The sequence below is a fragment of the Oncorhynchus clarkii genome, chromosome 16 (genome assembly GCF_045791955.1).
Source record: "Oncorhynchus clarkii lewisi isolate Uvic-CL-2024 chromosome 16, UVic_Ocla_1.0, whole genome shotgun sequence".
Lineage (NCBI taxonomy): Eukaryota > Metazoa > Chordata > Actinopteri > Salmoniformes > Salmonidae > Oncorhynchus > Oncorhynchus clarkii.
Window position 1 is genome coordinate 11,256,686 of NC_092162.1, and position 24,842 is coordinate 11,281,527.

The 24,842-nt window shown below is 40.4% G+C and overlaps 1 protein-coding gene across 2 annotated transcripts in view; it reads right to left on the reverse strand.

The window, feature by feature from the left end:
- LOC139367448 (melanopsin-A-like) overlaps nucleotides 1-17,677 on the reverse strand; it is a 30,582-nt gene extending 12,905 nt beyond the window's left edge. The window contains exons 1-2 of one of the 2 annotated variants that reach the window (XM_071105658.1): nucleotides 17,528-17,677; nucleotides 17,238-17,385 (exon numbers count right to left, since the gene is read on the reverse strand). In XM_071105658.1, the coding sequence (XP_070961759.1) occupies nucleotides 17,238-17,360 (123 nt within the window). In that variant the 5' untranslated portion in view covers nucleotides 17,361-17,385; nucleotides 17,528-17,677. Of the gene's footprint in view, nucleotides 1-17,237; nucleotides 17,386-17,527 lie in introns of those variants that run through there. The other variant, XM_071105659.1, reaches the window with a different exon arrangement.
- Between the last annotated feature and the right edge of the window lie 7,165 nt (nucleotides 17,678-24,842).

Genomic DNA, 24,842 nt, shown 5'->3' on the forward strand with positions numbered 1-24,842 from the left:
TATAGTTACTGTAATATATGCATAATGTTCCTATATAGTTACTGTACTATATGCATAATGTTCCTATATAGTCACTTTACTATATGTTGAATGTTACTATATAGTTACTGTAATATATGTTGAATGTTCCTATATAGTTACTGTAATATATGCATAATGTTCCTATATAGTTACTGTACTATATGCACAATGTTCCTATATAGTTACTGTAATAACTAGCCCGGAGCGTATACAACCATGTTAATGTATTTCTAAGAATTGATATTCCTTTTATATTACATATTTATACCCAGCAACTGGAATTCCAGGAAATTGTTGAATATGTGCACTCTACTTCTGAGAATTATCAAATGATCAAATCATGACATGACTATAAAGCTGTGAAATATCAATGATCAAATAATGGCATGTCTATAAAGCGTTTTTAACAAAAACTGTCATTATGTCTCTCTCTCCCTCGAAAGACTCTTGACTAACTCAGTGAATTAATAATGCCTGAGAAGCCGGTGTTTGGAGGATATATTGGTGTATACTGGCAAACCGTGCCAATATATACTCCAAACAGCACCTTCAAAAACATTACCACTTTTATGCACCAGGTTACCAACATATTCAAATAATTATTGCCATATTTTCATTAAAAACATTATTTTGGGGCCTCCCGGGTGACGCAGTGGTACTGTCCTGACACAAATCTAGGGTTGCTACCCAAGCCGGCTGGTCGTTTGTTCTGTTGGTTCGGTAGCCAGAGGTGTGACCCAGTCGGTAAGCATTTTTGTCTATGGGCCAGACATTTGTTCTACATGTTCTATTGCCATACTGACTGGCAACGTTCTTGTCCCTTGCTCGCTAGCTAGCCAACTACGGCTAACTTACAGTCACGTCAAACAGTGCAGACAGAATAACAGCAAAGAAGCTCCATTTGCATTTCTAAGCTGTTTTGTCGTGACATTTATTTTGGATACATTCATAAGAATGAGCGAATGATGCGTGATTTCACCTGGCGTAGAAAATGTGCTCTCTCTTCAAAACACTGTTGTTCAGAGGAGCTAGCCAACCACACAGCCAACCACACAGCTAACACAATCATTTCAAACTGAAGCTGCAAACTAGCTGCATTTTGTTTTGATTTACCAGTTTTCTATTGACATTTCTTTGTTTATACCCATAAAATGACGCTGATTCATGATTTCGACTGGCTGAGAAAAGCTGCCTGCCTACGTTCATTACTACGGAACAGCTGGTGATCGAATTTCAATGTTGAAACAATGTTGCAAATGTCAGAGAGACAGAAAGCAAGGTTTATACAAATCTCTGCTGTTGAAAGCCAATTGCTAGTCTAAAAGAAATGGGAGATAATGTCTAGATGCTTTTTACAGTGGAGATCAAGTTTATAAATTGCCTGGCTGGGCTGATGAGACAGTGGATTGCATAGTCAGATGGAACAGAGTAAATAAGCATTTCAACGTCATAGCTTTAGCCGATGGTAACTTGTGGAATAGACACTGGCTGAAATGCAGTTTTAACCAATCAGCGTCCAGGATTAGACCCATCCGTTGTATAATTGTTTATATTACTTCCATTGTCTAACCAATAGAACACAGTGGACGTTTGAGGGTTCTATTACCTTCAGATACAATTGTATTCCGCTATGAACTGAACACTCCTCCTCCACTCCTCCACAGTCTGAGGAGTCAAAGGTCATTAAACATATCAAATCAAACTTGATTTATAGAGCACATTTCTTACAGAGGATGCATTTCAAAGAGCTTAAATAAATAAAATAACTAAAGGTGCAAAATATAAAAACACAAAATATTTCCTAAATTAGACAAATGAAAATTATACAACAATAATAAAACAACACTGAGAAACTAACGCATTAAAAATAAATACAAATAAGTAAGAGACAGTATAAATAAAAGAGATAGTATGACTAAAAGCTAAGTAAAAGCACGGCTAAAAAGGTGTGTTGAATTCATTCATTTTGTTCATTCTTGAACATGTCGACAGTTTCTGAAGCACTCAGACCCTTCAGGTAGGCCGTTCCAAAGGCCAGAACTATAGTGGCTGAAGGCAGCCTCACCAAACATTCTTCTTCTGACCTTTGGAACGACTAAAAGGCCTAACCCAGAGGATCTGAGGGATCGACTGGTGGTATATCTTAAAAGCAGATATACCATTTGGTGCAAGGCCACATAGTGCTTAAAAAAAATCGATATAGCAATTTTAAAATCAATTCTAAAACTAACAGTCAACCAATGCAGAGACTTTAAAATACCTGCTAGGTGTGATCTCCTTCTGGTGTTTGTAAGTACACGTGCTGCTGAATTCTGAATTAATTGGAGTTGGTTAATGTTGTTTTTGGATGACCGGACAGCATTGCAATAATGCTAGTGATAAAGGCATGCATTGGTCTCTCAGTGTTGGCCCAGCAGAGAAACAGAAACACTTTGGCAATATTTCTTAATTGATAAAAAGCTGATTTTGTTGCATTACAGATGTGGGTACAATGGGCCTCAAAATGTAGGTCAGAGTCTAAAATCACAACAAGGTTTTTACCCTGGTAGGTTGTATCTAGTGCCAGGGGATTGTAAAAGTCCTGTCAATGTCTCTGAATTGGCTCTTAGCAACAATAACCAGAGCCTCCGTTTTGTTTTTGTTCAGCTGTAGGGAAGTTTTGGGCCATCCATATATTTATGTCAGAGATACATTCCACCAGGGTGTTAATTGGGCTATCACCATCTAAGGACACAGAGGAATACAGCTGTGTATCATTGGCGTACCTAATAATGCTGCCAAGGGATAACATGTAAAAACTAAAAAGTATAGGGCCCAAAATCAATCCTTGAGGTACACCACATGAGATCTCGAGTTTTCCTGAGGCATGGTCTCCCAGGGCAACAAAATCATGTCTGTCAGTCAGATATATCTAAAACCAGTTCAGTACTAAGACTGAGAGGCCAACCCAATTCTGAAGTCTGTCCAGGAGGATACCACGATCTACACACAAAAAAATGATGGTGTAAATAGTACCAAATAGGGGTTCTCTGGCTTGTAACCATAGAGGAACCCTTTTAGATGCGATATATAATCATTTTTTGAAGGTTCTATAAAGAACCATGCTCATAAGGTTCTAAATGGAACCTGTATGATGTTATAAAGAACCCTTTCCTAAGGTTCTATAAAGAACCATTAAAAAGGTTATACTGTAAATACCACCAAGAAAAGGGTTCCCCTATGGTTACAACTCTTTTTGGGGCTATATAGAACCCTTTTTTATGGTTCTTTATAGAACATTTATGGAGAATGGTTCTATAAAGAACCTTTTTAAATCTGAAAGGTTTTTTGTAAAGCCTTTTGATCCTGACGAGAGAATAAAGACCGTTCTCAAGGCCATACATGAGTCTTTCACAAGACACCATCACTGGCTATAGTCATATACGACATGTAACAATGTAACACAACACATTAGATGACCTGGAATGACACTCACTCACGGTTTCACAAAAAGAGCGGTGAACAAACTATGACCCCAAAAATTATAAAGAAACACATTTTATTATAATTTATTATAATCCCCCACAATTTTTATTATCACTAAAAGACCAAAGAACCCAAAAGGTTATTTGAGTCAGTATGGTTCCACATAGAACCATCGCCCTTTCCAAAGAACCCCTGTGGAACCGTGTATTCTATAGTATGCAAGGCTGCATTTAAGCCAATGAGTAGAAGACAGAGAGTTTTGTAGCATCAGTGTTCATTTGAAAGTACAGTCTCTTTGCTTTGGTGGGTACGAAAACAAGATTGGAATTTTTCCAAAACATAATCACTTCTGACCTGTTCTAATCTCTACTGAGAACTAGGGTTGACGCCCTCCCTCTCTCTCTATGAATACACACACACACACACACACACACACACACACACACACACACACACACACACACACACACACACACACACACACACACACACACACACACACACACACACACACACACACACACAGTGCAGACGTAAACACATATACACATTCTTCTGTGCTAGAGTAGGCAGGGTGCCTGTGAATGAATCGGTCAGCTGTGATTGTGCTGAAATCAATTTCCAATATCTACGTGTTTGTCTGAGGAAGAGCTAAGGGGCTGTTGGGACAAGGACAACTATTGTTGGCCCTCTTTCCCATTCCGTCGACAACACAATCCCTGCTTTCTGTAATATCTAGGAGTTCAGCCGGAACTCACCCACTTCCTCTCTTTAATCCCTCTGTGTGTGTGTTTGTGCGTGTCTACAGTATGTGTGCACATGCACGTGTATATCGTCAACTGCCCCAGATCTGTGTACTTCAGTTCAAACAATAAAAAAGCTATTTCTTTTGGTAAACAGGGTCGGTGTTTGAGTAAAATAACCCTCTCAAATTCATACCTATGGATGCAGGGACTGACCATCCATGAGATCAAAACTATAGTTTTAACTGTGTTTTGAGGCTATAGTGTTGGTTTACGTTGGCTTTGTTTGGAAACATTGGCATCAAAAGAATATTATATTTTGGGTTTGACAGTTGAACTAAGCTCATGAGGCATTTATAAGTTATATTCTTCAAGAATCAATGTCAATAATTCATTACATTTAACAGTCCAAAATGTGACATAGCAACTGTAGAATGCTCCTTTAAACCCACAGTAGAAACTCTAAAGACACTCTAGTTACACTTCTCTGTGTGTGTGTGTGTGTGTGTGTGTGTGTGTGTGTGTGTGTGTGTGTGTGTGTGTGTGTGTGTGTGTGTGTGTGTGTGTGTGTGTTACAATTAGAATTAGACATAAGGTTAGGGTTAGTGATTAGTTTTAGGAGTCTAGGGTTAGGTTTAGTTTTAGGGTTAGGGGTTTGGGGTCAAGGTTAGGGTTAGGGAAAATATAATTTTTAATGGGAATAATTGTTTTGGTCCCCGCAAGGATAGTAAAACAAACATGTGTGTGTGTTTAGCTGAAGGATAGTAAAACAAGGAACATTTGGGCAATTGGTGACATTTCGCTGGTCCCCACAAGTAACAAGGCTAGTTTAAGTTAGTATTAGATTTAGGGTCTTCACAAGTGGCGCAGCGGTCTAGCCCAATCCCGACAGCTGGCCTTGACGGTGCACAACTCTCCCAGCGTCGTCTGGGTTAGGGAAGGGTTTGGCCGGCTGGGATGTCCTTGTCCCATCGCTCTCTAGCGAATCCTTGTGGCGGCCAGGTGCATGCATGCTGACTTCGGTCGCCAGCTGTTGTTTCCTCTGACACATAGGTGCTTCTGGGTTAAGAAAGCAGTGGGTCATGAAGCTTCCCGGGGTCGTGTTTTGGAGGACATATGGTTTAGGAGTTTAGGGTTAGGGATTTGGGGTTAGGTTAGGGAAAATATAATTTTGAATGGGAAAAATTGTTTGGTCCCCAAAAGGATAGTAAAACAAACATGTGTGTGTGTGTGTGTGTGTGTGTGTGTGGGCTTGTATTACTATCGTCATAGATACCGGAAATCCCACTGACCACACTATAAATTCGTACACCAGACAGAAAACGGGGCGGGGACTGTGTGTCTGTGCATGGCAGGTTAATTTATAAATGTAATCTGTTACAGTTACTAGTTGTAATCAATAATGTAAATTTTGGATTACCCAAACTCAGTAACGTAATCTGATTACTTTTGGATTACCCAAACTCAGTAACGTAATCTGATTACTTTTGGATTACCCAAACTCAGTTACGTAATCTGATTAATTTTGGATTACCCAAACTCAGTAATGTAGTCTGATTACTTTTGGATTATTACTTTCCCCTTAAGAGGAATTAGAAAAAGACAAAAAGGATACATCAAAAGCATTTGGTGTGTCATCATAGCGATCTCTGAGTGGTGGTCATCATTTGGTGTGTCATCATAGCGATCTCTGAGTGGTGGTCATCATTTGGTGTGTCATCATAGCGATCTCTGAGTGGTGGTCATCATTTGGTGTGTCATCATAGCGATCTCTGAGTGGTGGTCATCATTTGGTGTGTCATCATAGCGATCTCTGAGTGGTGGTCATCATTTGGTGTATCATTATAGTGCTCTCTGAGTGGTGGTCATCATTTGGTGTGTCATCATAGCGATCTCTGAGTGGTGGTCATCATTTGGTGTGTCATCATAGTGATCTCTGAGTGGTGGTCATCATTTGGTGTGTCATCATAGTGCTCTCTGAGTGGTGGTCATCATTTGGTGTGTCATCATAGCGATCTCTGAGTGGTGGTCATCATTTGGTGTGTCATCATAGCGATCTCTGAGTGGTGGTCATCATTTGGTGTGTCATTATAGTGCTCTCTGAGTGGTGGTCATCATTTGGTGTGTCATCATAGCGATCTCTGAGTGGTGGTCATCATTTGGTGTGTCATTATAGTGCTCTCTGAGTGGTGGTCATCATTTGGTGTGTCATCATAGCGATCTCTGAGTGGTGGTCATCATTTGGTGTGTCATCATAGTGCTCTCTAATTTGTGGTGGAACAAACTTAAACTTGCACCTTTTTTTACTGCTGATTTGAATGTCATTGAGAAAACAGAAATCTGTCAATGTTGTCCCTCTGCAAACATCCTTTCTCAATTTGAAAGTAATCCAAGATGTAAATCATCTAGTTTTTCAAAAGTATCTGTAATCTGATTAGAATATTTTTTGTGATTTCACTGACTGAAGCTACATTTTTTTGTAATCAGATTACATGTAATCAGTTACTCCCCAACCTTGTGTATGTGAGATTGCCTGTGTCTGTGTGCACTGTGAATGCATGCATGTGTGTTTTTCCTTGTCAGCAGGTAGTAAATGTTAGTGTGTGAGCTACCAAAATGCTAATTGGCTTAGACAAAGGGAGGAACAAGAGGAGCAGGAAGTAGAGCAGGAAGGAGGAAGAGGATGATGATTGATGGACCTGAATCTCTACTGTCACACTGTTGCATCTCCAACCTCTTTAACCTTTACCTAACACCTACCCTAACCTTAACCGCTCATGGGTTATGACCCAATCTTAACCCGTCAAGGTTCTTGCGTCACTGAAAGCCTTATTTTTTACAAGTAAATGTCATGTTCCTTTGGGTACAGCTTAATTCTTTGTTCCAAAAATCCAATGTTTGTGTCTGTTGGATGAATGTCAAATTTCAACCTGAGGTTAAGTTGCCAAACACACACACACACACACACACACACACACACACACACACAACCAGTGAATGTAGCCCGAGGGACGAGGTATGCGGCAGGGCTTCAGTCTGTCAGTAACGCACAGTGAACTGCATGTGTGTGTTTGTATGCGTGTATGTGTGCTTGTGTAATAAAACGCACACACACATATTTTGTAAGTACTTTTTAACACCAAAGCTATTGGTAAGTGAGGTGCCACCAACACAAAGGAGACGGAACCAACTTCTTATGGTATAGGGAACGCTTGCGTCCCACTTGGCCAAAAGCCAGGGAAAATGCAAATTCAAATAAAATGATATAAAAATCTAACTTTCATTAAATCACACATGTAAGATACTAAATTAAAGCTACACTCGTTGTGAATCCAGCCAACATGTCAGATTTTAAAAAGGCTGTTCGGCGAAAGCATAAGAAGCTATTATCTGATGATAGCACAACAGTAAACAAAGAGGGTAGCATATTTCAACCCTGCAGGCGCTACACAAGACGCAGAAATAAAATATAAAACATGCCTTTGACGAGCTTATTTTGTTGGCACTCCAATATGTCCCATAATCATCACAATTGGTCCTTTTGTTTGATTAATTCCGTCCAAAATGTCAATTTATTTGGCGCGTTTGATCCAGAAAAAAACAGCTTCCAAATTGCGCAACGTCACTACAAAATATTTCAAAAGTTGCTTGTAAACTTTGCCAAAACATTTCAAACTACTTTTGTAATACAACTTTAGGTATTTTTAAACGTTAATAATCGATCAAGTTGAAGGCGGGTCTATCTGTGTTCAATACAGGAAGACAACAAACCAAGCTACATTTCAAGTCTTGCGCAACTCTCAACAGTGTTACGCAGTTCCTAGATGGCCATACTTCTTCATTGCACAAAGGAATGACCTCAACCAAATTCCAAAGACTGGTGACATCCAGTGGAAACGGTAGGAACTGAAAACAAGTTCCTAAGAAATATCGTTTCCCAATGAGACCTCAATGAATAGACAGAGACCTAAAAGAGACCTAAAAAAAATCTGAACGGTTAGTCCTCGGGGTTTTGCCTGCTACATAAGTTCTGTTATACTCACAGACATGATTCAAACAGTTTTAGAAACTTCAGAGTGTTTTCTATCCAAATCTACTAATAATATGCATATCTTATATTCTTGGCATGAGTATCAGGAAGTTGAAATTAGGCCCGCTATTTATCCAAAAGTGAAAATGCATTGATGAAGCATTGATGGAGTATTGAGACTGAAATGTTTTGGAACTTTACATGATGTGCTGTAACACCCACTGGGCGAAAAGGGTCCATATAAGGGGATATATTTACTTGACATGTTTTTTATATTCTAGAGGATACAGAACATGTGCAATGCATATTTTGAGTTTTTATGGATATGCACCATATCTTGACAAATTCTGAATCAAGATGGGTCTTTTGGACATATATGATATTGGGATTACTCCGAATATCACATACGGACATTTCCTATGGCTGGATATGAACTCATTCGATATCCTGAGACATGCATCATCCTATTGTCTCTCTTCAGGTTGACAAATGCTTACTGTATACATCACGTATCTGTGTTTTCTCAGCACACTCAAGATATTGAGCGATATGGATTCTAGAAATGCTTCTCTTGGCTGAGGTCCATTTCCGGATCTTGATATGCTTTTTGATATGCTGAAAATCAGGACGATTTCTGATGCACTGCAGAGTTTTCTGCACATGCTCAATAATTGGACAAATATGCACAAATAATTTTTCGATTCCCTCTGGATATGATACTTGGTGTAGCTGGATATTGACTCATTAGATATCCTGAGATACTGTAGGCCTATGTAGACATCTTATTTTACAAATATTGACAGTACACCTACATAGGATCTTGATATGCATCTTTTACGCTGCTGCTACTCTCGGTTTATTGTCTATGCATAGTCACTTTAACTCTACCTGCATGTACATATTACCTCAATTACCTCGAATAACCAGTGCCCCCGCACATTGACTCTGTACCGGTTCCCCCTGTATATAGTCTCCACATTGACTCTGTACCGGTACCCTGTGTATAGTCTCCACATTGACTCTGTACCGGTACCCTGTATATAGTCTCCACATTGACTCTGTACCGGTTCCCCCTGTATATAGTCTCCACATTGACTCTGTACCGGTACCCTGTGTATAGTCTCCACATTGACTCTGTACCGGTACCCTGTATATAGTCTCCACATTGACTCTGTACCGGTACCCTGTGTATAGTCTCCACATTGACTCTGTACCGGTACCCTGTATATAGCCTCGCTATTGATATTTTACTGCTGCTGTTTAATTATTTGTTACTGTTATTTTAAATTTTTTACTTATCTATGTTTCACTTAACACTTATTTTTCTTAAAACTGCATTGTTGGTTAAGGGCTTGTAAGTAAGCATTTCACTGTAAGGTTTACACCTGTTGTATTCGGCGTATGTGAAATATTCAATTTGATTTGATTTGATATGCTAAATAAGTTATTTGAGTTTTGGGGATATGCTCAATAATTTGACAAATATTCACTCCATTTCATTCTATCAGACACTATAATTTTTGTATTTTTGTATTTTGTATAAAGGACTTGCACAAACCACAAGCTAAAAGCACTGCAACTGGTAGCCTAGCAACAATAATGACATTTTTGCTGCGGAGTTTTTGCTGCAACTATGTAAACGGTGTGGTTGACCTGACAACTGGAGAAACAAAGAAGTGTGAAGCTGTTCTGAAAATACCTTAAAGAAGTTAAAGCTAAAGTGATTAGCTTATTGAGATGTTTTATTTATCTGAGTAACTAGAATCAAGAACATTAGCTAATTTGGCCAGTAGGGATAGCCAGCTAGCTAGGCTTCATAGGGGGATAAAAGTGAACTAGTAGCCTAGCTAGCCAATAAATAACAATAGTACCTTCTCTTCAGGGATTTTTTTTATACTCTATCAAGCCTCAATGTGACAGCCAACGTTTTCAAACAGTTAGGCATGTTTTGTATTACTGGTTAATATAAGAGAACTAGCTAGCTAACTAACTAGCAACTTGGCTAGCTAGCTAACTTAGTTCCAGTTAGTTTTCTCATCATGAATGAAGCATGTAGAGTAGCTTCCTTGTGGTATGGTTACAGTGCCTTGCGAAAGTATTCGGCCCCCTTGAACTTTGCGACCTTTTGCCACATTTCAGGCTTCAAACATAAAGATATAAAACTGTATTTTTTTGTGAAGAATCAACAACAAGTGGGACACAATCATGAAGTGGATATTGGATATTTCAAACTTTTTTAACAAATCAAAAACTGAAAAATTGGGCGTGCAAAATTATTCAGCCCCCTTAAGTTAATACTTTGTAGCGCCACCTTTTGCTGCGTTTACAGCTGTAAGTCGCTTGGGGTATGTCTCTATCAGTTTTGCACATCGAGAGACTGAACATTTTTCCCATTCCTCCTTGCAAAACAGCTCGAGCTCAGTGAGGTTGGATGGAGAGCATTTGTGAACAGCAGTTTTCAGTTCTTTCCACAGATTCTCGATTGGATTCAGGTCTGGACTTTGACTTGGCCATTCTAACACCTGGATATGTTTATTTTTGAACCATTCCATTGTAGATTTTGCTTTATGTTTTGGATCATTGTCTTGTTGGAAGACAAATCTCCGTCCCAGTCTCAGGTCTTTTGCAGACTCCATCAGGTTTTCTTCCAGAATGGTCCTGTATTTGGCTCTATCCATCTTCCCATCAATTTTAACCATCTTCCCTGTCCCTGCTGAAGAAAAGCAGGCCCAAACCATGATGCTGCCACCACCATGTTTGACAGTGGGGATGGTGTGTTCAGCTGTGTTGCTTTTACGCCAAACATAACGTTTTGCATTGTTGCCAAAAAGTTCAATTTTGGTTTCATCTGACCAGAGCACATCCACATGTTTGGTGTGTCTCCCAGGTGGCTTGTGGCAAACTTTAAACGACAATTTTTATGGATATCTTTAAGAAATGGCTTTCTTCTTGCCACTCTTCCATAAAGGCCAGATTTGTGCAATATACGACTGATTGTTGTCCTATGGACAGAGTCTCCCACCTCAGCTGTAGATCTCTGCAGTTCATCCAGAGTGATCATGGGCCTCTTGGCTGCATCTCTGATCAGTCTTCTCCTTGTATGAGCTGAAAGTTTAGAGGGATGGCCAGGTCTTGGTAGATTTCCAGTGGTCTGATACTCATTCCATTTCAATATTATCGCTTGCACAGTGCTCCTTGGGATGTTTAACGCTTGGGAAATCTTTTTGTATCCAAATCCGGCTTTAAACTTCTTCACAACAGTATCTCGGACCTGCCTGGTGTGTTCCTTGTTCTTCATGATGCTCTCTGCGCTTTTAACGGACCTCTGAGACTATCACAGTGCAGGTGCATTTATACGGAGACTTGATTACACACAGGTGGATTGTATTTATCATCATTAGTCATTTAGGTCAACATTGGATCATTCAGAGATCCTCACTGAACGTCTGGAGACAGTTTGCTGCACTGAAAGTAAAGGGGCTGAATAATTTTGCACGCCCAATTTTTCAGTTTTTGATTTGTTAAAAAAGTTTGAAATATCCAATAAATGTTGTTCCACTTCATGATTGTGTCCCACTTGTTGTTGATTCTTCACAAAAAAATACAGTTTTATATCTTTATGTTTGAAGCCTGAAATGTGGCAAAAGGTCGCAAAGTTCAAGGGGGCCGAATACTTTCGCAAGGCACTGTTCGTGTAATGACAATGTTTTCTTGAAATATCGACACATTTTTCATTCATTGACAGTTTGGAGTGGATCACAGACCAACACTTCCACCATAATGGGTCTGACTGTGAGGGACCACTGCTGACAACCCAATCTGCACCCGTCGCATCGAAACAACTATGAAAACTGGAAACCATACAGCCTGAGGCTGCATTTATTGTAGCTGGGGATTTTAACAAAGCTAACCTAAGAACAAGACTTCCTAAATTCTGTCAGAATATCGACTGCGCGACATGAGCTGGTAGCATTCTGGATCATTGGTATTCTATCTTCTACGATGTATACAAAGCCCTGCCTTCGGCAAATCTGACCATGACTCCATTTTGTTGCTCCCAGCTATAGACAAAAACTAAAACAGGAAACGCCCGTGCTCAGGTCTATCCAAAGCTGGTCTGACCAGTGGGATTCCATGCTTCAAGATTGCTTCAATCACATGGACTGAGATATGTTCCGGATAGCCTCAGACAATAACATTAATGTATACGCTGACTTGGTGAGCGAGTTTATTAGCAAGTGCATCGGAGATGTCGTACCCACTGTGACAATTAAAACCTTTCCTAAACAGAAACCGTAGATTGATGACAGCATTCGCGCAAAACTGAAAACGCGAACCACCGCATTTAATCATGGCAAGGCGACTGGAAACATGACCGAATACAAACAGTTCAGCTATTCCCTCTGTAAGGCAATCAAACAAGCAAAGCGATAGTATAGAGACAAAGTAGAGTCGCAATTCCATGGCTCAAACACGAGACGTATGTGGCAGGGTCTACAGTCAATCATGGATTACAAAAAGAAAACCAGCCCCGTCGCGGACATCGAAGTATTGCCCCCAGACAAATTAAACAATTTCTTTGCTCGCTTTGAGAACAATACAGTGCCACTGACATGGCCCGCTACCAAAGACTGTGGGCTCTCCTTCTCCATGGTCAACGTGAGTAAAACCTTTAAACGTGTTAACCTTCGCAGGGCTGCCGGCCCAGATGGCATCCCTAGCCGCGTCCTCAGAGCATATGCAGACCAGCTGGCTGATGTGTTTACGGACATATTCAATAAATCCCTTTCCAAGTCTGCTGTCCCCACATCAAGATGGCCACCATTGTTCTTGTTCCCAAGAAGGCTAAGGTAACTGAACTAAATGACTATCAGTTCTTTCATCATGAAGTGCTTTGACAGACTAGTCAAGGATCATATCACCTACATCCCACCTGATACCCTAGACCCACTTCAATTTGCATCCCGCCCCAATAGGTCCACTGACGATGCAATCGCCATCACACTGCACACTGCCCTAGCCCAACTGGACAAGAGTAATACCTATGTAAGAATGCTGTTCATTGACTACAGCTCAGCATTTAACACCATAGTACTCTCCAAACTCGTCATTAAGCTCGCGACCCTAGGTCTCGACCACACCCTGTGCAACTGGATCCTGGACTTTCTGACGGGCTGCCCCCAAGTGTTGAAGGTAGGAAACAACATCTCCACCCTGCTAATCCTCAACACTGGGGCCCTTGTATGTCTTCCATTTCCTAATAATTGCTGCCACCGTTGATTTCTTCAAACCAAGCTGCTTACCTATTGCAGATTCAGTCTTCACAGCCTGGTGCAGGTCTACAATTTTGTTTCTGGTGCAAATAAATTCATTAAAAATCCTACAATGTGATTTTCTGGATTTTTTTTGTCTGCCATAGTTGAAGTGTACCTATGATGAAAATTACAGGCCTCTCTCATCTTTTTAAGTGGGAGAACTTACACAATTGGTGGCTGACTAAATAATTTTTTGCCCCACTGTATATCCTGTACTCTATACCATCTACTGCATCTTGCCTATGCCGCACGGCCATCGCTCATCCATATATTTATATGTACATATTCTTATTCATCCCTTTACATTTGTGTGTATAAGGTAGTCGTTGTAAAATTGCTAGATTACTTGTTAGATATTACTGCACTGTCAGAACTAGAAGCACAAGCATTTCGCTACACTCGTACAACCATGTGTATGTGACCAATACAATTTGATTTGATTTGATGAAATGAAAAACAACATGTTTTAAACCTGACCCTGACTGCATTACCTGGATTAACCCATAACCCTGACTGTTTATAGGCCATGTCCATACTAACTATGTAGAAGTTGGTAGATAGATGAGTGTTCTTGTATTGTATTACAGTACATCAATAAAGAACTCATCCGCAGGCCTTTTCATTGTATTTGGTTTATCAGGATTTCTATTAGCTTTTGCAGAAGCAGTAACTTACTCTCCCTGGGGTCCACAAAACACTGACACACTGATAGACAAAGGCAGTCACAGAAATTCAGAACACAACGTGTTCGGCATTCAAACGGCATTCAAACAATACCACTAAAAAATTATGTTTGTGTTAGATTGTGCGATTGTGTTTGTATGCGTGTCCCCTCACAGTCCCCACCGTTCCATGAGATGTTGATTACTAGATTTTGACAAGGTCATTTTGCTGTTTGTTTTTGGGTACAAACACAGGTTTCGCACATAGGCACACACACACTGTCAATAGTGGACCAGACTGTACAGGGAAAGCACCACCTCTCTGCGTTAAGTAGCATATAATATAATTAATTTGGTTCATTATTGATTGATTATACACTACCGTTCAAAAGTTTGGGGTCACTTAGAAATGTCCTTATTTTTGAAAGAAAAGCACATTTTTTGTCCATTAAAATAACATCAAATTGATCAGAAATACAGTGTAGACATTGTTAATGTTGTAAATTACTATTGTAGCTGGAAATGGCTGATTCTTTTGAAGAATATCTACATAGGCGTACAGAGGCCCATTATCAGCAACCATCAGTCCTGTGTTCCAATGGCATGTTGTGTTAGCTAATCCAAGTTTATAATTTTAAAAGGCTAATTGATCATTAGAAAACCCTTTTGCAATTATGTTAGCACAGCTGAAAACTTTTGTTCTGATTAAAGAAACAATAAAACTGTCCTTCTTTAGACTAGTTGAGGATCTGGAGCATCAGAATTTGTGGGCTTGATTAAAGGCTCAAAATGGCCAAAATCGAAGCACTTTCTTCTGAAACTCATCAGTCTATTCTTGTTCTGAGAAATGAAGGCTATTCCATGCGAGAAATTGCCAAGAAACTGAAGATCTCGTACAACGCTGTGTACTACTCCCTTCACAGAACAGCGCAAACTGGCTCTAACCAGAATAGAAAGAGGAGTGGGAGGCCCCGGTGCACAACTGAGCAAGAGGACAAGTACATTAGAGTGTCTAGTTTGAGAAACAGACGCCTCACAAGTCCTCAACTGGCAGCTTCATTAAATAGTACCCGCAAAACACCAGTCTTATTAACGTCAACAGTGAAGAGGCGACTCAGGGATGCTGGCCTTCTAGGCAGAGTTGCAAAGAAAAAAACATATCTCAGACTGGCCAATAAAAAGAAAAGATTAAGATGGGCTAAAGAACACAGACATTGGACAGAGGAACTCTGCCTAGAAGGCCAGCATCCCGGAGTCGCCTCTTCACTGTTGATGTTGAGACTGCTATTTTTTGCGTACTATTTAATGAAGCTGCCAGTTGTCATTTACAACATTAACAATGTCTACACTGTATCTGATCAACTTGATGTTATTTGAAGGACAAAAAGTGCTTTTCTTTCAAAAACAAGGACATTTCTAAGTGACCCCAAACTTTTGAACGGTAGTGTATGTGCATCATTTGTAAAACACAGATTGGTCATTGAGAAACTTAACTTGAGTAATCCTCATTAAGCTACAAAAGTGTATCTTCTCAATCTTAACATGTGTTGCCAATACAACAGAACAGGTGAACCGGAATTACAATCTAAAAGCCAAACCTATACTTAGCCACACCGCCAGGCTTCTGATCTGACCCGGTGGATCAGTAACCCAACTAAGGGGGTGGCAGGTAGCCTAGTGGTTAGTGCGTTGGGCCAGTAACCGAAAGGTTGCTGGATTGAATCCCCGAGTTGACAAGGTAAAAATCTGTCATTCTGCCCCTGAACAAGGCAGCTGTTCCTTGGTACGCTGTCATTGTAAATAATAATTTGTTCTTAACTGACTTGCCTAGTTTAAAAAAGTTTAAAATAACCCAGTGTGTGTTCTGTCCACTATTTACCCAGCATTTTGTTGAGCGGATAATTCCTAGGCTCTGATTCCTGGCATCACTTTTCTCTCTCTCTCTCTCTCTCTCTCTCTCTCTCTCTCTCTCTCTCTCTCTCTCTCTCTCTCTCTCTCTCTCTCTCTCTCTCTCTCTCTCTCTCTCTCTCTCTCTCTCTCTCTCTCTCTCTCTCTCTCTCTCTCTCTCTCTCTCTCTCTCTCTCTCTCTCTCTCTCTCTCTCTCTCTCTCTCTCTCTGGTGTTCATTCATTCAGGTGCGGAGCTGAATGAAGATTGCCAGATGTGGGTCAAGCTGGAGCCATTCACAAAACAAAACATAGGCTACTTGCATAAATGTCATGAATTGTCTGCATGTTATTTGGTAAGCCAATACATTTAACTTAAGTATTTATCTAGTTGAAAGAATCACTTGAATGATTATGTTAAAAAACACTGTGCTATAAATCTCAAAGTTCTTTGTAGATCCTTTTGAGGAACAATACAGGTTTTTGGGGGGGTTAGCCATAATCTATTGTTAGCATTACTTAGGCGTTATTATTATGTTGTTCATTGGCACAAGGCCATACCTGAGGTATTTATACAAGACACCACAACTGGCCATTGTCACATTTATCATGTAATGGCATAACACATCTGATTAGATAAACTGGAATAACACTCACAAAAAGAGCCGAGCACCACCTCCCCCCTAAATATTCGACTGACCCACCCCGACCCAACATTTGAATTATCACTAAAATAGAAAATACATCCCTTTTAAGAACTGCTAAGAACCATTGAATGGCTCAAATGATTATTTAAATCACGATAGTTCCACATATAACCATCACCCGTGTAAAATAAACAAATAGAAGATGAACAAAAAAACTATAAATTAGCCAATCTCCAGAGCTGCCCATGGGACACACTGTAACGCACCACATACAAGCGGGAAAGCGGTGCACCCAGAGAACGGGGCATCCCGCATCAACCCCTCTATTTTGGCTCCCGTGGATTTTATGTATGTGGGCTAGGCAAGTGACAGGTCTCCTAAAAGAGAATAACCAAAGAAACGATGAAGAACAGATGAAATAAATCACTGAACAGTCATCCAGCCAAAGGAGTGTCTGCCGTTAACTTACTGAGGTGGACGCGGGCGGAAGCTCCATCAGGCGATGCGCGCTTACAGAGCTGATGTTCCAAGGCGCGAGAGACGGGTCTTGCGTGGGGATGCTGTCCGCCTTGACTGGCGAGCGCGAGCTCATTCTTGCCAAGTGTGTCAGTCAAAATCTAGAGAGATAGAGACAGAAAGGGAGGAGGGAAACCCCGTTAGTAGTAGAGTGCTCTGCTTCAGTCCTCTAGCCACAGCATCACGACCCTGTCTCCCATACGCACAGAACAGACTGAGACCAGGGAGTGAGAAAGCACTCACATTCACTCACTAACGCTCTCCCACTCTCTTTCACCCTCTCCCCCTCTCTGTTTACACGTTCACGTGCGCCTCCGCCATGTGAAGAAGTGTCCCAAAGCTGTGAAAATGTGAAAATGATGTAGAGAGTCAGGACTAGACCCTCCGATGGCCACTTCTATCCAGCCAACTGCGAAGTGGAATCCCATAAGGCAGGGATAATTAACTAGATTCAGCTGAGGGACGATTTTTTTTGTTGCGTGGATGGTGGGGGGCCGGATCCAAAATTACAAATAATTTGTAGACTGCAAATTGACCGCTAGAAGCCCAAACACATATAATATTTGACTAAAACATAATAATTTCAAACCTTGCTTACATTTGTATATTATCATGTGTCTCTCGATTACGTGTGGGAATACTTGGGAACATATTTATTAAGTTAAAATCACTTGGAGCTGATTTCCTGGTGTTTTTACAGTCTTTTATGTCCAACAATAAAAAATAAAAATAAATTGTATTTAATTTTTGCTCAGAAAACTTGGGGCCAAATGAGACCACCCCTGGGCCCCGAGTTGGGAAACCCTGCCATAAGACATTATGTTATTTTTGAGGTCATTTTTTGAGTTAGCACAATTTAAGCATCCCTAATTATATGCCACATGTATTTGTTTATGTCAGATTTTGAGACTTGATTTATGTCAAATATGAAATACCTCCAAAATGAAATGTTAAACTGTTACTGAGGTGTATATATTGTAAAACGACAGGGGGGATTTGTTCATTTGAATTTCATGACGTTTTATTCCTATTTAGAAGTGAAACTTGAATTACATCATTCAAACCACCAGTGTGTCCCGAATCGCTACTCTCTGACTCTGATTTTGGTCAGCAACAGGTGACAACAGAGGGCCCCCTGAGCGAGTTGGTATGGGCTAGGAGGTGTTTTGTGATTCACTGATACAGAATGTGGTGATTAATTTAATCTCCCCCCCCCCCCCCGCTGTCTCTGTCAGTTAAATTAAACTAGAGTAATTGTGAGGGAAAGGAATAGTAATCACAATTATAAATAATACTAGTCTCCCTCCTCCACCCCTCTCCTCCCTCCCTCTGTCTCTGTAGGGAGTCTGTAGAAAACACAAGCAAACCACAGACCCTACACTCTAAAAAATGATGGGCTAAAAACAACCCAATTTGGATTAATTGGTAACCCAGTGCTGGCTAAACAGTGGACTGAACACAGGCCAGGTTATTTTGACCGAGCCAGGCTTTTTGGATGAGCCAAACATGGGTTAATTTCACTATCAGTTGTTGTTCATTTAACAATCAGTCGTTTTTTTAACCATCAGTTGGGTTGACCCAGCAACTGCGTTTTTTATTATTTGTATGTTATGCTATGTCATATGTTATATTCAGGAAGCGTGGCCTATTAGGGGCGTAGCTATCAATTAGTTATTTTTGGCCACCCGTGAGAGGAAACATAATTCCTGTTCATCATGTTAAATTTGTACACTGCAAATTATAATTTCCCTTGTATATTTCTGCACATTACATATTCTAATCTAAATTTCACATAATTATTAACATATGCCAACATTGAGATACAATGTTAGGATGTGTATTATTTACAAATCCAGACATTAGCATATGGAACTCAAACGCTTGTGTAAACCTCATTAAAGAGATTCTTCAGGATTTTGCCAATGAAGCCCTTCATCTACTTCCCCGGAGACAGATGAACGTGTTGATACCATGTTTATGTCTCTGTGTTCAGTATGAAGAAAGTTGGAGGTAGTTTCGTGAGCGCTAACTAGCTTTAACACAATAACTGGAAGTCTGTGGGTATCTACCAGCACAATTTTATATTGTATGATGTATGGATGTGTACGTGTTCCCGTTGTCTGAACCTTTCTCCAGTATGTGTACTGTGTGTGTGTGTGTGTGTGTGCTCTGTGTGTGAGTGAGCGAGTGTACGGTATGTATAACAGAGACTACAGCAATCGGTAACGCAGGCGTGTGTTGTAGTTGGTAGATAGATTAGTGTTGTTGTTAATGGCTCTGTTGTTTTGTCAGACCCCCGGACCCAGACCTGATCCTCTTACAGTATACAGCACATTTCACACACACACTCACACAGACACTCACACACACACGCACACGCATGCACGCACGCACACAGACACACACACACACACACACACACACACACACACACACACACACACACACACACACACACACACACACACACACACACACACACACACACACACACACACACACACACACACACACAGACACAAACACAATGGACTGCGGTCAGCGCTAAGCAGCTGATAAACATTACCCTGAACCCTCTGTCATGAGACTGATTGACCTACAGAACTTCCTGGAAGTTAAAAACAACTGAGACTGATATATAGGCATATTTACTCAGAAGACTAGTCACATCTCAGACATTCACAGATGAATGAACACACACACTGAGATGCATCACCTGGAGTTGACAATTAGCATTTTAGCTAACCCTTCCCCAAACTCTAATTCTAACCGTAACTAATTTGCATAACCTGCTACAGACATTTTTCTAACCTTTGTCATTATTTCTCCTGACCACCAATGTTCTCTCCAAATTCTCCTTTGTTGTTGCTACGCAACAAGCTACCTGGTCTCAGAGAAAGATGTATAACGTCCAATACTATACATCCTCCAAGATGTATGATACACTTTCTTCAGGCTAGGGTCTATTTTTCTCCACTTCCTATCTGACTGACGTGCCCAAAGTAAACTGCCTGTTACTCAGGCCCAGAAGCCAGGATATGCATATAATTGATACCATTGGATAGAAAACACTTTGAAGTTTGTAGAAATGTTAAAATATTATATGAGTCTACACAATTGATATGGTAGGAGAAAATCCAAAGAAAAACCAACCAGAATTTTTTGGGGAGCGCCCATGCTCTTTCAACGGAAAGCTATGGGTTCTATGCATGTCCAGCTCCCAGATTGCAATTCATATGGCTTCCACTAGATGTCAACAGTCTTTGTTCAAGATTTCAGGCTTGTTTCTTCCCAAACGAGGAATAATTTTTAGTTTTGGTACAGGGAGTCAGAGTTGGAAATCAGTCTGTGCGCGAGCGACGAAGAGGACGCGTAATTGCTAATTTAGCTTTTCTATTGAACATACTTCTTTCCGTATGAAATATTATAGTTTAATTACATTTTAGGGTACCTGAGGATTTAAATAGAAATGTATTTTGACTTGTTTTAACGAAGTTTAGCGGTATCTTTTTGGAATCCTTTCTCTGCATGTTGAACGAGTGGATTACTCAAATCGATGGCGCCAACTAAACTGACTTTTTGGGATATAAATAAGGAGGTTATCTAACAAAACAACCATGCATGTTGTAGCTGTGACCCTTGGGATTACAAATCAGAGGAAGATTTGCAAAAAGTAAGTGAATATTTAATCGCTATTTGTGATTTTACGTGCTGGTTGAAAAATATTTTGATGTAAATAGAGGGTCATATTTACATACCAAATCCTATGAAATGCTCTCCGACCAGGTTACAGACATAGGCAGGAGTCAGAATGAATGGTTCTTTAATGATCTTTTCTCGTTTAAATGGGGTTACAGTATACTATACTGAACAAAAATATAAACGCAACATGTAAACTGTTGGTCCCATGTTTCATGAGCTGAAATATAATATCCCAGAAATGTTCCATATGCACAAAAAGCTTTTTTCCCTCATATTTTTTTGCACAAATTTGTTTATATCCCTGTTAGTGAGCATTTCTCCTTTGCCAAGATAATCTATCCACCTGACAGGTGTGGCATATCAGGAAGCTTATTAAACAGCATGATCATTGCACAGGTGCACCTTGCGCTGGGGACAATAAAAGGCCACACTAAATTGTGCAGTTTTGTCACACAACACAATGCCATAATTGGTGAATTAATATGTAAACCAAAACATACATGAGGAATAAATACGACAATTCTAAATATGTAAATACAAATAAAGCAGACGGGGGAAATAAAACAATTACCAACAAAAGCAATGGCCCCTCTGATCTCTGACGTCCATGGGGAACCCACTCTGGGAGTTGGGCTACCATAGAAACAGAACCCATAGAAAACATATTACAGTGACTAGGTCATAATGTAGGTCTCCAACTCTGACTGTGCAGGTTTTAGTTCCAACACCCGATTCAGGTAATCAAGGCCCAGAACAAGGATCATGATAGATTGTGATTGATTATATCTGAATCAGCTGTGTTAGCGCTTATGTGTTAAAGGTCAACTGCCCATTAGAACCAACTTCTCTGGTTTCAAACAGCCTATGTGGCACCGATATGAGTCACAACATTCAACAACATTCTAGTGTTAAAATGGTCTAAAGTGTAAATAGTTTCATTTTGATCATAAAGGCAGTCTCATCCAAAACCAAATTTTTGTAAGTGAGTTCGTCACAGCTTACTGGAGAGTTGGGTATGGATCACTTCCATTTCCACTTTTGCCAATGATGCCCAATTACACGTTGACAACACATAGCCCAACTCCCTGTGATTTGGGCTATCATAGAAACAAAACCCGCCGCCAGCTGCCATGTGGACCTTTGTTGTCAAGTCTGCATAAGGGTGTACATGTACATTTCACTCGGTAAATAGGACAATATTGCCAGATGGCCAGGAATGGATTACATCCGACTAGCTTCTACTTGGTCTGTCAACCATCAAACCTGAGACTGCTGTGTTGTTGGTAAGTCGATACATTTTGTTTATAGATAGCTAGGTCAGCTGGCTAGTTACACGTCGTTGTTTTATAGGGTATGCCGCTATGATACTAGGCTATGATACTGTGATGTAACTAACTAAACTAGCCTCTCATTAATGTGTAATGTGAGAGGAAGATTTGCATAGCTAACGTTGCACCTGAAGACATGTTTGATCCCTACTAGCTAACGTTAGATAGTTAACTAGCTCATAATCAAGCAGCAAACCTGATGATGTTTGATGCATGTTGCCAGCTTGTGTTACAGGCCTCAGGCATAAGACCAAGAAAAAATATAGTGTTCCTGTAAAACAGGAAAATTAACGGGACAGAGAAATTGGTTGAATTTAATAAAACACATTTAAAAGTTACAACAGGGTCAACTATCAGGGTCAACAGTATCATTCATTCTCAATATCCATACAAAAATAAATAGTTTAAAAAATGTTCCCCATTCCATATTCATTCCATTAAACCAATACATAACTACAGCTATTCAAAAAGAATAGTACAATTGACATACCTGGTATGTAAAAATCACCAAATTGAAAATTTGTCCAACACATCCCAGAATACCCACTATAGTAGTGTAATTACATATGCTACTCAAAGCTATATATTACAATTTACAATGAATGACCCCAGCTATCAGTGCAAAGTTAACAATAAAATGCATGAACACATAAACCAGGCTAAACATAGCAGGGCTAACTAGCGTTAGCAAAAGCATAGGCTAGCTAGCGCTTAGCATTATTAACCTACCAGGGTGTTTAGAAACACTATGGAAACAAGATCATGCACATGTATTGATCACATTTTAACTAATACTTTTTATTCTAAAACCGGTGTGGCCGTATCCATTGGATGCAGTAATCACAATATAGTGGCTATATCCAGGAAAGCAAAAGTTCCTAAAATAATGTAGAAGAGATTATAAAAAATGATGTGGATGATAATAACAATATTTGTTGGTCTGATGAGATCAATAAGGAGCATCCAGACGCTGCACTTGATGCATTTGTGAAATTGCTTCTTCCAATTATTGATAAACATACACCTGTTAAGAAACGGACTGGTAAAACAGTTAAGGCTCCATGGATTGATGAGGAATTTAAAAACTGTATGGTTGAAAGAGATGGGGCAAAAAGAGTGGCTAATAAGTCTGGCTGCACATCTGACTGGCTGACTTACTGCAAATTGAGAAATTATGTGACCAAACTCAACACAAAGAAGAAGAAACTTTATTATGAGGCCAAGATCAATCGGTGCAGCCAGCTGGTTCCTTCACGCATCGCGCCGACAGAAACAAACATCTTTCTGGTAAGAAGAGGGGCAGGGGGGTATTCCTTATGATTAACGAGACGTGGTGTGACCACAACAACACACAGGAACTCAAGTCCTTCTGTTCACCTGACTTAGAATTCCTCACAATCAAATGTCGTCCGCATTATCTACCAAGGGAATTCTCTTCGATTATAATCACAGCCGTATATATTCCCCCCCAAGCAGACACATCGATGGCCCTGAACGAACTTTATTTGACTCTTTGCAAACTGGAAACCACATATCCTGAGGCTGCATTCATTGTAGCTGGGGATTTTAACAAGGCTAATCTGAAAACAAGACTCCCTAAATTGTATCAGCATATCGATTGCGCAGCCAGGGCTGGTAAAACCTTGGATCATTCCTATTCTAACTTCCGAGACGCATATAAGGCCCTCCCCCGCCCTCCTTTCGGAAAAGCTGACCACGACTCCATTTTGTTGCTTCCTGCCTACAGACAGAAACTAAAACAAGAAGCTCCCGCGCTCAGGTCTGTTCAGAGCTGGTCCGACCAATCTGATTCCACACTTCAAGACTGCTTCGATCACGTGGATATGTTCCGCATTGCGTCCAACAACAACATTGACGAATACGCTGATTCGGTGAGCGAGTTCATTAGAAAGTGCATTGATGATGTTGTTTCCATAGCAACGATTAAAACATTCCCAAACCAGAAGGCAGCATTCACGTGAAACTGAAAGCGAACCACTGCTTTTAACCAGGGAAAGGTGACCGGAAACATGACCGAATACAAACAGTGTAGCTATTCCCTCCGCAAGGCAATCAAACAAGCTAAGCGTCAGTATAGAGACAAAGTAGAGTCACAATTCAAAGGCTCAGACACAAGAGGTATGTGGCAGGGTCTACAGTCAATCACGGATTACAAAAAGAAAACCAGCCCCGTCACGGACCAGGATGTCTTGCTCCCAGGCAGACTAAATAACTTTTTTGCCCGCTTTGAAGACAATACAGTGCCACTGACACCCGTTACCAAAACCTGCGGATTCTCCTTCACTGCAGCCGATGTGAGGAAAACATTTAAACGTGTTAACGCTCGCAAGGCTGCAGGCCCAGACGGCATCCCCAGCCGCGTCCTCAGAGCATGCGCAGACCAGCTGGCTGGTGTGTTTACGGACATATTCAATCAATCCGTATCCCAATCTGCTGTTCCCACATTCAAGGCCCTCGGAGTGTGGTGTCAGGAAAATAACCTCACACTCAATGTCAACAAAACAAAG